At 40.9% G+C, this 12,277-nt stretch overlaps 1 protein-coding gene across 1 annotated transcript; it reads right to left on the bottom strand.

Annotated features, from left to right (window-relative positions):
- Positions 1-684: 684 nt before the first annotated feature.
- On the bottom strand, positions 685-12,254 carry fam161a (FAM161 centrosomal protein A). The gene is given in 16 exon segments (XM_034187683.1): positions 685-943; positions 2,756-2,889; positions 2,969-3,068; positions 5,298-5,344; positions 5,346-5,469; positions 5,820-6,018; positions 6,021-6,047; positions 6,050-6,188; positions 6,190-6,455; positions 6,458-6,563; positions 6,566-6,891; positions 6,894-7,033; positions 8,080-8,330; positions 10,072-10,209; positions 10,211-10,280; positions 12,172-12,254. Coding segments are annotated over 16 exon segments (2,382 nt in total). The 3' UTR covers positions 685-711.
- Positions 12,255-12,277: the final 23 nt, after the last annotated feature.

Genomic DNA, 12,277 nt, shown 5'->3' on the forward strand with positions numbered 1-12,277 from the left:
GCTAAAACACATTAATGAGCGAGATCAGAGAAAACTAAGAAGCAGATCACCACAAACATTCCTTGATCCAAGGAACGTCTCACCGCAAAATATGGTCACAATCCAAAGTTTCTCAGACAGCTCACTTTTCATTCAGAGAAAACAGTTGATCACAAACAATCAAGAACTGTATTAAAGCCAAGTTATGCTGGTTGTCCATAAAAGAGGAATAAAAAAATATAAATTTTAATGTATTAAGTGATTTGGATGTTTGTAGTTGACAGGAATTTATTACTATGTCAAGGGAACAAATTTGTAAGTCAGGCACACAAATGACAAATTTAAGGGAATTAATTAGTAAAGTGAGAACACATTTGTAATAAATTAATTTCAGGGCTGAAATTAATTTGTTATTTGAGCGAAGAAATGTTCAATTCATGAATAGCAAAGATTATATGAATACAGTTTATTATTCTAATTTGCAGGAAGAACTATAATTAGTCAGTGGGAATTAATTAGTCATTTGATATAATTAATTAGTAAATTGTGAAAAAGCAGTGAGTGAACAAATTAGTTTACAGAAAACAACTTCCACTTGTGTTTACATCCACATTTCTTTTTAAAGCTACTGCAAGGTGAATTTGTGGATTAAAATCTTTCTGAAATGAAATAATAAGTCTCAGCTTTCCAGCTGATGGTCGTTTCTTTTCCAATCTTCTTCCTTTGGTGACATCACTCTGCTGCTTCCTGCAGTTTGGAGCTGCCCTCACACTCGTCTGAATAATTATTGTAATCGTCTGAAGAGTTGTAACGTCCGTCTGAGTCACGGTGATCCTCGTCGTGTGGCGGGTCTACATCGTCACCGTCACAGTGCTGGGATGGAACCTCATCACTCTCATCATCATCGAGGAAGATCTTTCTGAAGTGAACAGGTTGAAATCCCAAGTCTGGATCCTCTTGGTCACTAATCAAGACAACATCAGAATCAGCAGAAGTCCAAGAGTGTGTTTTCCTAAAAGCAGCAGCTGTGAACTTTAGTATTGGGTGCAGTTTGTACACAGTATATGCTTTAACTAATTTTTTGTTAAGACTTTGGTAAATTACAATGAGCCTTTACATAAACAGTATTTCATAACAGAAAAATACCCTTAACTGGAGTAAGCGGGTATGGAAAACAGATGGATAGATAGCAGAAAAATGCCCCCCCCCCCCACACTTTTTTTTTAAGATTTGTGATTACTTTGTTCAAAAGGGGGCAGTATTGACACTTCAAAGGCAAAACTGACCCAAACCTTTCAATGAGCCCAACATCAAACATGGTTTTAGGAAGTTCTGATCTACAGCAGCAAGTTTCATCACAATACATGAAGTCCTTGTGGTGTTATATTGTACAGTAAATTTCAGAATCTTGGCCCCCTTTGCTGCCATGGAAATCTCCTGGACTCTAGAGGTTAATTTAGGCTTTTGTGTTTGTTCCCTGCCAGCTTGAGTAGCTGAACAAAAGTTGTCACACGGCAGCATGCCCCCGTCACCTCATGTCGAACTTTTTATTTTGTGGCGGGGGTAGTGAAAATCTCCCAAAATTTCCTGTATTGTCTACTGTGTTGGTATCATGGCCCAAGCAGAGGGTCGCCCCTTTGAGTCTGGTCTGCTTGAGGTTTCTTCCTCTATCATCAGAGGGAGTTTCTTACCACTGGTGCCTGTGTTCTTGCTCTGGGGATTGGTAAGGTTAGACCTTACTTGTGTGAAGCGCCTTGAGGTAACTTTGTTGTGATTTGGCGCTATATAAATGACAATAAGTTGAAAATAGTGAGATTTCAGTGACTGGAGCGCGATAATGCGCGGTAGAGTTTGGGGAACACCGCTCCACAGATGTAACAAAAACGCATCCAGTGTCTGATCTGAGAGAACTGCAAAAAGTGTCATTTGAGTGTCATTTACACACAATGCCTGAAACAGATTTGGGGGTGGTGATTTCATGTAAGTTTTGACTGTTCAGACTTGCATCATGGGAATAGATTCTAGTCAGATATGCACATAAATTAGATTTTTATTTTCTGAACAAAGCCATAGATTTGTGTGTGTTTAATTTGGAGGTGGAGCTGTCTGCAGTGCTGACCTGCTGTGTCAGCCACTGTGTGTGGCACTGGACACACACACATAGCAGGTTTCTATCAAATATTAAGACTACAGCTGCAGTTATTGATAAATCACACTGCAGCTGCTAAATTAACATATTTGCATGTTTGTCTCCCAGTATTTTGCACAATCAGGTAGACACACCCTAAAATGTATATGCATTAATGCAAATGTATTAAATGGACAACAAGGTATTTTGCACCTTTGTGAAGACAGAATTTCCAGTGTATAATGTTAGATTAGTATGTACATTTGTGTACAGGTGGAGTGGCGTTCACATATTTTTTATACATACATCTCTTTTGGAAATCAGGCCCCAAGCTTTTGCATAAACTTGGTTTTGGAGCCTTTGGCCCCCGGCAGTCATAATTACAACAGACCTCTGCTGGCACCAAGAAAATTCAAACTATGACAACCATGGTGAAATGTGGCATATTACAAAAAATAAGAAAAAAAAAAAAGAAAAATCTATACAGTAAAGCGTCAAATGACTACAACCACAATATTTAGTCATTTGTACTTTTTAATGCATTTTTTTTTTCCCACTGTATAATTTTTACATTTATATTTTAAAAATTTGTGTGCATCTTGACATTGTGTAAATATAGTAAGATACCATGGGATGGATGTAGTCTACCTTTGCTTGGAGCTGGTGGAGCCTTCGCATGCAGATCCTGATTTGACCACTGTACTGCCGATGAACTCTTCAGTCAGGTCACACGCATGCAGGGTGTTGGCAAAACGTTTCTCTGCCGCCTGTTTGGCGTTCCTCTGCATCAAAGCACATGATGAGAAACAAACACCTTTAAAAGTCATTTTGGAGTGCGTTGCTGAGCCGCCTGACGTTCACCTGTGCGACCTGCTCCAGCAGTAGCGGCCTCCCTTTCACCCTCTGTTGCATCTGCTTGATCTCCTGCTGGTACTCCTTCCTGCGCTCCAGGTCCTGTTTTCTGTAGTTCACAGCAAAATAAAGATGGTCTCATTTATGATGTACTGTTAAGATTAATATCAAGGTGGAACTACAGTGTGAGAACCAGGATCTTAAAGTTGTGCAGAAAGTATCAAATCAGAACCAAGTAAGATTATGGTACCTAATGCTGGTTTTTCTTCCTGTGCATGCTGGGCAGTTTTTAAACATACTACAAAAGCCAATCATTCTGTGCAAGAACATTGATCTCCTGCAATTAGTGTTAGTCCAGTCAATGCATTTCTGTACATTTTTATCTTTTGAATATCTGAGATTCCTCATCTGTCTATCAGTCGGTTCTCCACCAGATATCTGCAGTCAGATCGCAAAATGTTGCTCAGTTCATCCTGGTGGACCTGACGGCACTCCTAGCATGTAACCCCTCCTGCATGCTGTGTCTGTCCTGGGCGCCTCCTCCCAGTCGGTCATAGATGGAAATTGTCTAAAGGGAAGCATTCCAACCAGAATGCACCCACATCCTCATCTGGCTTAGTTCTTCATGGAGGAGCAAACTTCTGGGTTACTTCTGACCCTGTGAGACCAGGCACCTTCAGAAGGACCCTCACTTAGCTCATTATATCACGATCTTTCACAATCACACGGTCAGAAGAGACTCAGACCATTCTTCTTTGTGACAGTCTAACCCGCTTCAGCAATGACACATCTCAAATTATTTGCATGTGTGGAACAGTCAAATGACTACGTATAGATATTTAAGAAATATTTGTAGATAATAAACCTACATTGGTTTAGAAAGTCTGTATATGGTTAAAGCTAAATGTTGACACTACAAGAACATGTCATATCATCTGAACTATCCCATGGTGTTCAGAGGCAAAACTGGGAAAAAAAAAAAAAAAAAAAATGACTGCTGTCCAAATGTTTATAGCCTGTCTAATATACTATAGATATCATATATATATATATATATATATATATATATATATATATATATTATATATATATATATATATTTGTTTTCTGCCTCAACATTACAGAAAACTTAAAAAAAGGTTCAATACATTTTATGAAACTAGTACTACAGGACAAGACCCTGACATGAGAAAGTTTGTGATGTTTTCACCCCATTTATTTGTTTGTGAACAGCCTTGTAGCCCACATTTTTCCATATATCCTCATGAATTTTTTTTTACTGAAGATTCATATCCTGACAAGAAAAAACTGACTCAGTTTCCAAGGTCAAAGTCAGGAAAAATCCAGATCCTTTAATCCTTTAATTTTCAAAAATTGTAACTGTCAATAAAGATCAAAGTTCTTTCATATCTGAGAGCGTTATGTAGGACGGCATCCTTTGAAAGTTTGATCCAGATTACAGATTGGTGTCCATTTAAATTTATTTTGAAACCCCCATTTAATGTGTATTTACATTAGTCTTAATCAAACGTGCCCCAATCACTCTCATATTTGAACACGGGATGCAGACTGGCACTCACATCAACTGCAGTTTGGGAGTGTAGACATTGAATTTAATATTGAAAAGCCCTTTGGGTGTACATTTTGTATTATATCTTAATCAAAAGTGCCTCAATCACTCATTGAGACAATGAGGTGTAAATTGGCCCTCTCAATGAATAGACCAAGTTTGATCCGTATTGTGGATTGAGCGGATATTTGATTGTAACACTGAAAAGCACTTTCAGCTTTTATAATTTTATTATATTTCAGCTTATGAAAAGCCACTTCTAACAGCAGTTTGACCTTGAAAAATTTTCCAAGGTAACATTTGAGGAATTGGAAACTAGTGTTGGCACAGGTTTGCACTCTAGTTCTGTTCTGGATTTGCCTACACCACCAAAATTGGATGGAGGTTAGGTTCCCAATTTTTATGCCTGTGTATCTTCCAGTTATCAGTCAGAACCAAGTGCCAAGAAGCAATTTCTTTTTGGCAATGACAAATGCCAAAAAGCAATGTTCTGTGAAAAATTATCTGAAAAGGAATTCAGAAACTGAAAAACTTGAGACACCACACACACAAAGACCTGATTCAAGTGCACAAACTAAATACATCATCCCTGACATTTGATCACGTCTAATTTAGTTTATGAAACAGCCATTTCTAACTGGACGTTGACCTTGAAAATTTTTTTCCCAGAGTCAGGAATTTGTGGATTTGGAAACTAATGTTGGCGGAGGTTTGCGCTCTACAAGCGCAGTGCTCTAGTCTGATTTGGGAACCTTGTTTTTCGGGTACCTGAACTCCTCGAGCTTGGACTGCCGGGTCTGTGTGCGTGCCAGGCGGAGGGGGGGTCGTGGCCTGGGCTCGCTTCAACACCAACCTCTGTAAACATCTTCTCCCTCTGATGCTGCTCTCCTTCCACCGCTCCTCCTCCTCCTCAGCCTTCTTCCTCTGCTCGAGCACCTTTCTGCTCACAGAGGACAGTTTGCTCACAGACTGGACGAGGAGGAGGTGGTGAGGGTTTGGTTTCGAAGGTCACCTACAGCAGCAGTCACCAGCCCGGCTCCTGGAGGTCACCTACCCTCCATGTCTTCAAACCCACCCACGGTATTAACAGAGTTGGGTGTGCTCAGCCAATCAGCACCAGCCTGGACTAACCAGTTGTGGCTGGTGGAGCAGGTGAGCTCCAGGATCCAGGTTGGTGACCTCTGACCTACAAGGTGTGAACACTGCATGGAGGAGGTTTGGAATGGACTGCAGGATGGTTCGGAAAAGGAGAGGTCTCTAGAGGGATGGAAGCACTCGAAGGCCTGGTACCTCACGGCCTCGTGGCGTTTTTGGTGCCATCTGTCACTTTGGCAGGCAGGAGTTCCAGGCTGCCTGACCAGGGACGAGCAGAGGCTTGAGGTGGGCATCCTGACTGGCGGGTGGCCGATATACGGCCAGCGCACCATCGGGGGGCTGCTCTGCTCCTTCTCAATTTCGGCCAGGACACGACCCTGATGTGATGCGATCTTGATGTCCTCAGTTCAAAAGGTTTGCAGGTGTTGTTGGCTTTGTGCCTTTTCGGCTCTCCAGGTGTTTCTGAAAGCGCTGATGGACTGCATTGAAGTCTGGCACCTCTTTGTTTATCTTGGGCCTGTGCGAGAAGCCTTCATCTGAAGCACCGCCAGCTTTGGCCTTCTTCCCTTTCGCCAAGTTGTCGTGCTAGCATGCTGGGTGGCAGCGATGCCCTGTGCAGCATCTCCTGCGCTCGCATCTGTACCTTGATGGAGCGATACAGCTGCTCACTCCTTCACCTGCTCCCAGATGCTGCTGTGTACACCGCCTTGGGCACAGGCTTGGCCTTGAAGAGCTGAGCTTCTCCGGGGCAGAGCTCTCGGGCTGGGAGAACCGCCGCGCCTTCTTTTTTCAGCCGCTCACGCTCAATAAAGCTGAACGGCTTTGGATGGTCCGGAGATGTTGCTCCTCTCTTTCTCGCATGATTCGCCTCCGTTCCTCCTTCTGCTCCTGCAGCTCTTCGTAAAGAGGCAGGTGAACGTGTGCCGGAACCGGGGTGGCAACGAAAACACCCGCTGACACTCTGCCAGCTCATCCAGCTGTCGACGAAGTTCTGCGTTCTCCAGTTCGATCTCAGAGCGTGTCTTTACACCGAGCTTTCGTCTCTCTGCCTCTCGCAGCATCATCTGGAAAGGTTTGGGGACAGTCACTCTGGGCTTCCAGTCACCTGGTTCTCCATGGCTGCAGACCTCAGTCTTCTTCAGAGTTCCTTCTTGTGGTCTGCAGCGCTTCTCGTCTGTCAGGCTCTGCAGAGAGGCGGAAGGAAGCCGGCGGCGTGGAGGAGACACTCTGAAGTCCTGCCACATGTTTTTGATGTGTTCCTTCGGGGGAGAACAAGAGACCTTTCTCCACGTTGTGGTGCAGCCTCCTCCTCATTGGAGGAATCTGGGCTCCTCCTCAGTTCAGTGGCAGAAAGCGTTTTCCTCAAATGACAGGAAGTGAGTGGACTGGAGTCCGGCCCCAGCAGGTAAAAACAAAAACGACAATGTTAAGCTCACACCTCAACACTCAGAAATTATGTAGAATTAGTTACTGGCATCATCTAGATCATAATTCTATAAAAGGTTCTTATCTGTGCATCTGTTATATATTAGTTAGTCTGTCCGCAAAAAAAAAAAAAAAAAAAAAAACACTACACAGCTGGATTGTCATTTTTTCAGGCAACAAAATTATCAGATGTTGTCCAATCCCGTTGCTCAAAAGAGAGGCACTCCTCTCATGCTAATGTTAGCTGCATAGCATGGTGTTACATGATGCTAGCAAATTTCTAATTTTGGTATTTTAAGAGAAAACATTAGGTCAAATGATATGGATTTTGTGTTTACATGTTTGAACAACAGTAATGTCGTGTTATAAGTTGTATTATTGGCTGTTGGGGAAATTTCCCTGGTAATCTTTAAAACATTTAAGATCTCTACATACTGCTGTCTGCTAAAGAAACAAGTTTTGTGTTATATTTGTCACTTTAAATCAATATTCCATTGGTAAAAGTATAACTGAAAATAAAATTTCATTATATTTGGTAAATGATTGTTTTCTTTCGATCTACAGTAATAAGGTGACCCCCTTATTTTAGCCATTTTCTTTTAAAAATATCAAAATAGAAATTTTACAATTTTCTATGGCCCTCCAAACATTTTGAGTACTTGGAAATCTATAGTTGCTGCTGCTTAGAAAAGACAGCTGTAAGACTGTGTACGTCCTAAGTGCAGCGAGAAAAAGAAAAAAAGTCAAATTAGTCCAGCTTTTCATTTTAACTTCCTCCTAACAGCTCTTTATACCTCCCGATGGCTTACAGCACAGTAGATTTGTTTTGGGCGTGTGCGCAGAGCGCAATGGTACCAAATGTATGTAACCAAATTTGTACTCTAAATGCAATGCGACACAAATGGGACAAATAATCCATGTCACGTAACATACAAAGCACCAATCAAATGACAAGGAGTTCACTCAGCTGTTACACAACAGTCATAACAGACCAATAGGAAAAAGAAAGGTCAGAAGGAAATGCACAGACCCGTGTCCTGCGCCCACAGGCTCAGTGGACTTCAGCTGCAGTTTTTGGCGGTACATGCTGTCCAGTTGAGCCATGGTGCGAAGGTGAGCCTTCTTCAGCTCCTCCAGCTTCCTGTAGTACTCCTCATTGGAGAAGAAGAGTTCATTCAGGTCGAAGCGCTCTCCTCTTCCTCTGTGCGGCTGCATCGACACACTTTCTTTAACCAGACAATCCTCGTCAGAAAAATCTGAGCCAAACTCCTCATATGCCATCTGAAAAGGTCAAAGGTCACATGCGAAAACTGGATAACTGACTTTCAAAACAATCTTTTCTGGAAAATAGGAAAACAAAAACATCAAATATAAATCCGTTACTCTTGTGTTCTGGATGACACGTGTTTGAAGATGGTCAAACAAAGAAAACGTGCAGTTTCCAAAATATGTTCTACTTAAAAAAAAAAAAAAGGTGGTTTCTTAAGCATTACCAAACTCCTTTTCACAAAATGTGAGGTTGGATTCAATTTAGAATAGACACCAGGAAATACTGCAGAATCATAAAACATCATTTGGAAAGAAAAAAAAAGTGACCCCATTGTGGATCAGACTACATTAAATTTATCACTTTTTCCTATTTTAAATAAAACATACTGAAGGTTTTGGGGTGATCAATGGTGCATTCTGGGCCTGGCCAGTTGTGTAGCCATCGAGTTATAATTCCAACCAGGTGGTTTCCATAATAGAGAAACTTGAATCTTTGACTTGAAGCTTGAATCTTAATCCAGTCAAGTCAAAGATTCAAGCTTCTCTACTGAAGGCACAGTTGTGTTAATGTGCATGTGTAGAGTGTTTTCTGTCAAGCGCAGGAGGGACCAAACCAGGAGCGAGCTGCCCTGCTTCAGAGGCACACGGACACATCTAATCTCATTAACCCACTGCAGTAACCTCACATGAAATCCGGTGGAGGACACAGGTCAGATTAGCATAAACTCTCAGACATCTGGTGTCTGTCACCACAACAACTTAACATCAGACTGACGGACGCATCTGAAACATCTCAAAAGATGAAAAAAAAACATCTTTGTTAGACATGAAAAAGGAGCGAGTTTGTTTTTGTATTTGGGATTAACATCTGAATATCTTTAATTTGGTAATCTAGCCAAAGCCGGAGGCCCAAGATAGCCAGGACAACAAATTACAAGAGTCAAATCCCTTCCAGCTCACGTGAACAGAACAGTGAACATCAGGATCACAGCATGATTTAACAAAATACAAACAGCAGTATTCAAATTTCATCAACATCAAACATGACACACCATAATAAAAAAAATATTAAACACTTAAGACAAATTTAAACTGTTTTAAATGAGATGATGAATTTTACACTGATTAATCTAAAAAGTAGGATAATGACTGATTCTGGTCCATCAGAAACCCAGTTAAATGATTTTAAACTCTCCAACATCAGTGACACCAGAGCTGCTTTTAAATCATTTTAATGTGGTGTGAAACCAAATATGATCCGATATAATCAGGTCACAAAACCGATTACACCATTAAAAGAATCACATTAAGTTATAAAGTAATGTCAAAATTATTTTTAAAAAAACTTAACCCAAATACCCCACTTTACAGTACATGTCCTGACTGCCCAAAACAAACTATAAAATCTCTTCAACAGGTTATATGCCATTTTAAACCGGTTTAAATCTGTTTACACTCAAGTGGTTTAAACATCGACTAAACTGGTTTAAAGACATTTTACAGCTATACTTTTAAAGTGCTATGAATTCTGGTTTAAAGCTACATAAACGAAAGAAATCTACTTTTAATCAGGTACACAATGACAATCGTTTAAACATAAATCACCTTAGTGTGTTTTAAACAGACTTTACAGCTGATTTAAACTGAATTAATTTGCTATTGACGTAAATTGATTATGAAGTTGCCTTTCAGGAGTAAACAGAACAAAGAGGAAAAACAGCAAAGATAGATATTGTTCGGCTAATCATTAAATCCAGAGGCAGTAATTGTTTAACATTAAACACCGACGAGCTGTTTGTTTTTTACCCGGTTGTCGTGGTGAGTCGTTGCGTTGCTCGAAGCGCTTCGTCCGCTCGTACGCAGCGAGCGGTGCTTTAGTTTGCGGGTCCACCCGGCGTTTTCAGACACGACGGCAGTAAAAGGCTGGTTCTGTGGTCGTCCACATGACCGCTGCCTGGCCCGCTTTTAAAACCAAAACCGTCTAACAATGAGCCCAGCGTGGATCAGCGCTTCGAATCATGATCCGAGCATTCAAAATCTCGTCCACGCTGCTCCCATTTATAAAACTGTCGGCGGGATACTCTGACGTCAGAAGCGTCAAAATCGCGAAGCCCCGCCTACTTAAAAGTACAGCAGCGACTTCCGCTCAAACAGATTTGGAAATTATTTTATAATTATTAAGATTACAACTTTCAAAAAAATAAGCCAATAAGTTGTCTTAATTTCCACTAAGATATATACAGATGCTGTTGTGGATTAACTCATAAAACATAAACATTTAAGTAAACTTTTTATTTTTGCGCCAAAGTGAAACATGATTAAAGGTTAGTGTCTGCATTTTCACTAATTAAAATCTTCTAGCACGGCAAAAAGTTCTGTCCCTTCAGTAATCAACTAAAGACTTTGCAGTCACATTATGACCAAACCACCTCGCTAGAAACAATTTACAATCTTGATCCACGTGGGTTAAGCTGTGGAGTTTCCTTCAGTGATGTCATAGAGAACAAGGGGCAAACAGTCATCAGCAAATCATGGACCTGAAGATTAAACTCCGGGCTTAAAAGGTTTTACCTACATGTACTGGTGGAAAAATTGTTTTCACTGTTTGCTGCAGTAAAACGAGTCAGTTGGTTGGCTGAGATTATTTTTTTAGTAGACTCCTTTTTCACTAGATGTTGAGAAGTTCCAAGTTTCCACATAATGCAGCATCAGCTTTGAACCGTTGCACATGTGCATCCTTCATGTTGTCTTCCACTCAATACTTCACCAGCAATAAAAGTTGCTGTAATTTAGTGATAAACCATAGAAATGAAGTTACATCAAAGTAATTAGATTCGACACAAAGTAAATTTTGTAGAAAACCAAAGGAAACCCGACTGTGATCCTGAGTTTCTCAGTTCTTCACATCAATTATTCAGAACAACAAAGGCTGGTAATAATCCATCGAAATCATTATTGATATTTGTGTGTGCGTGTTTCATTAAACCTGTTCCCACATACCTATTTGCTCTGAATAAATTGTAAGACCATATAAATAAATAATTCAGTGACTACACATGTTGACAGTGAAAAACCAAAAATGACAACTGGCATTTTTATTCTGCAGTTTCTGCTGGAAAGTATTTAGATTTTTTATGAAAGTTGATTTTCATGCAGTACTTGGTATTGGGCAGCGCAGTCTCGCTTGGGGGCGGGCGCTAAATGGGAAAATATAATGCATATGATGCAATTTCTCTACTTCCAGGAGCAGAAACATGGCATTTACTCTGTTTTTGGGCAAATATATGCAAAGTGAAAATGCAAAGAAAAAGTGACAATGCAGTGGGAAAGTGGACATGTGTTGCAGTTTGTTTATGACCCAGAGCTCAAACGTGTCAAGGCGGGCCTGCAGGCAACGAGAACGCAGCTACTTCTGATTAGCCTGTGTAGGCTAACACCGACACATCTTCCCTTCTCCACTGGGACTGAAAACAACAACAACAAAAAAAAAAACACTTCACAACTGCTTCAATGATTGCAGCCGAAAACAAAACAGTACACCATTTTCCTGTGTGAACTTATGCTGTGTATATGTTGCACAATGGGAGCAGCGGTCCCCATAAGTGGTCAAATCCCGTGATATCACACAGGGTTCAAACAAGACTGCACTGCCATACTCAGAAAATTATTCGAATGTGTTCATTGGCCACCCCACCTCTCCCTTCTTGTTTTTCGCAGTATCAGCATTATTTCCTTTCCTGTCAATCATCTCTAGATGGACAGAAGCAGCTTCTGTTACAGTAACAGTTTGCGCTTCTCCTTCACCATCAAGATTACCGATCTTGACTTACACACACACGATGACCACACTTACCTCAGATAATTTAATCCATCTCTCCCAACCAAATCCCAGATAGGACAAACCACATAATCTGGGCTGGTTTGACCAGGACCCATGGATCCTGGTTTGGACAGTAACA

This window comes from Thalassophryne amazonica, chromosome 15 (assembly GCF_902500255.1).
Source record: "Thalassophryne amazonica chromosome 15, fThaAma1.1, whole genome shotgun sequence".
NCBI classification, from domain to species: Eukaryota; Metazoa; Chordata; class Actinopteri; order Batrachoidiformes; family Batrachoididae; genus Thalassophryne; species Thalassophryne amazonica.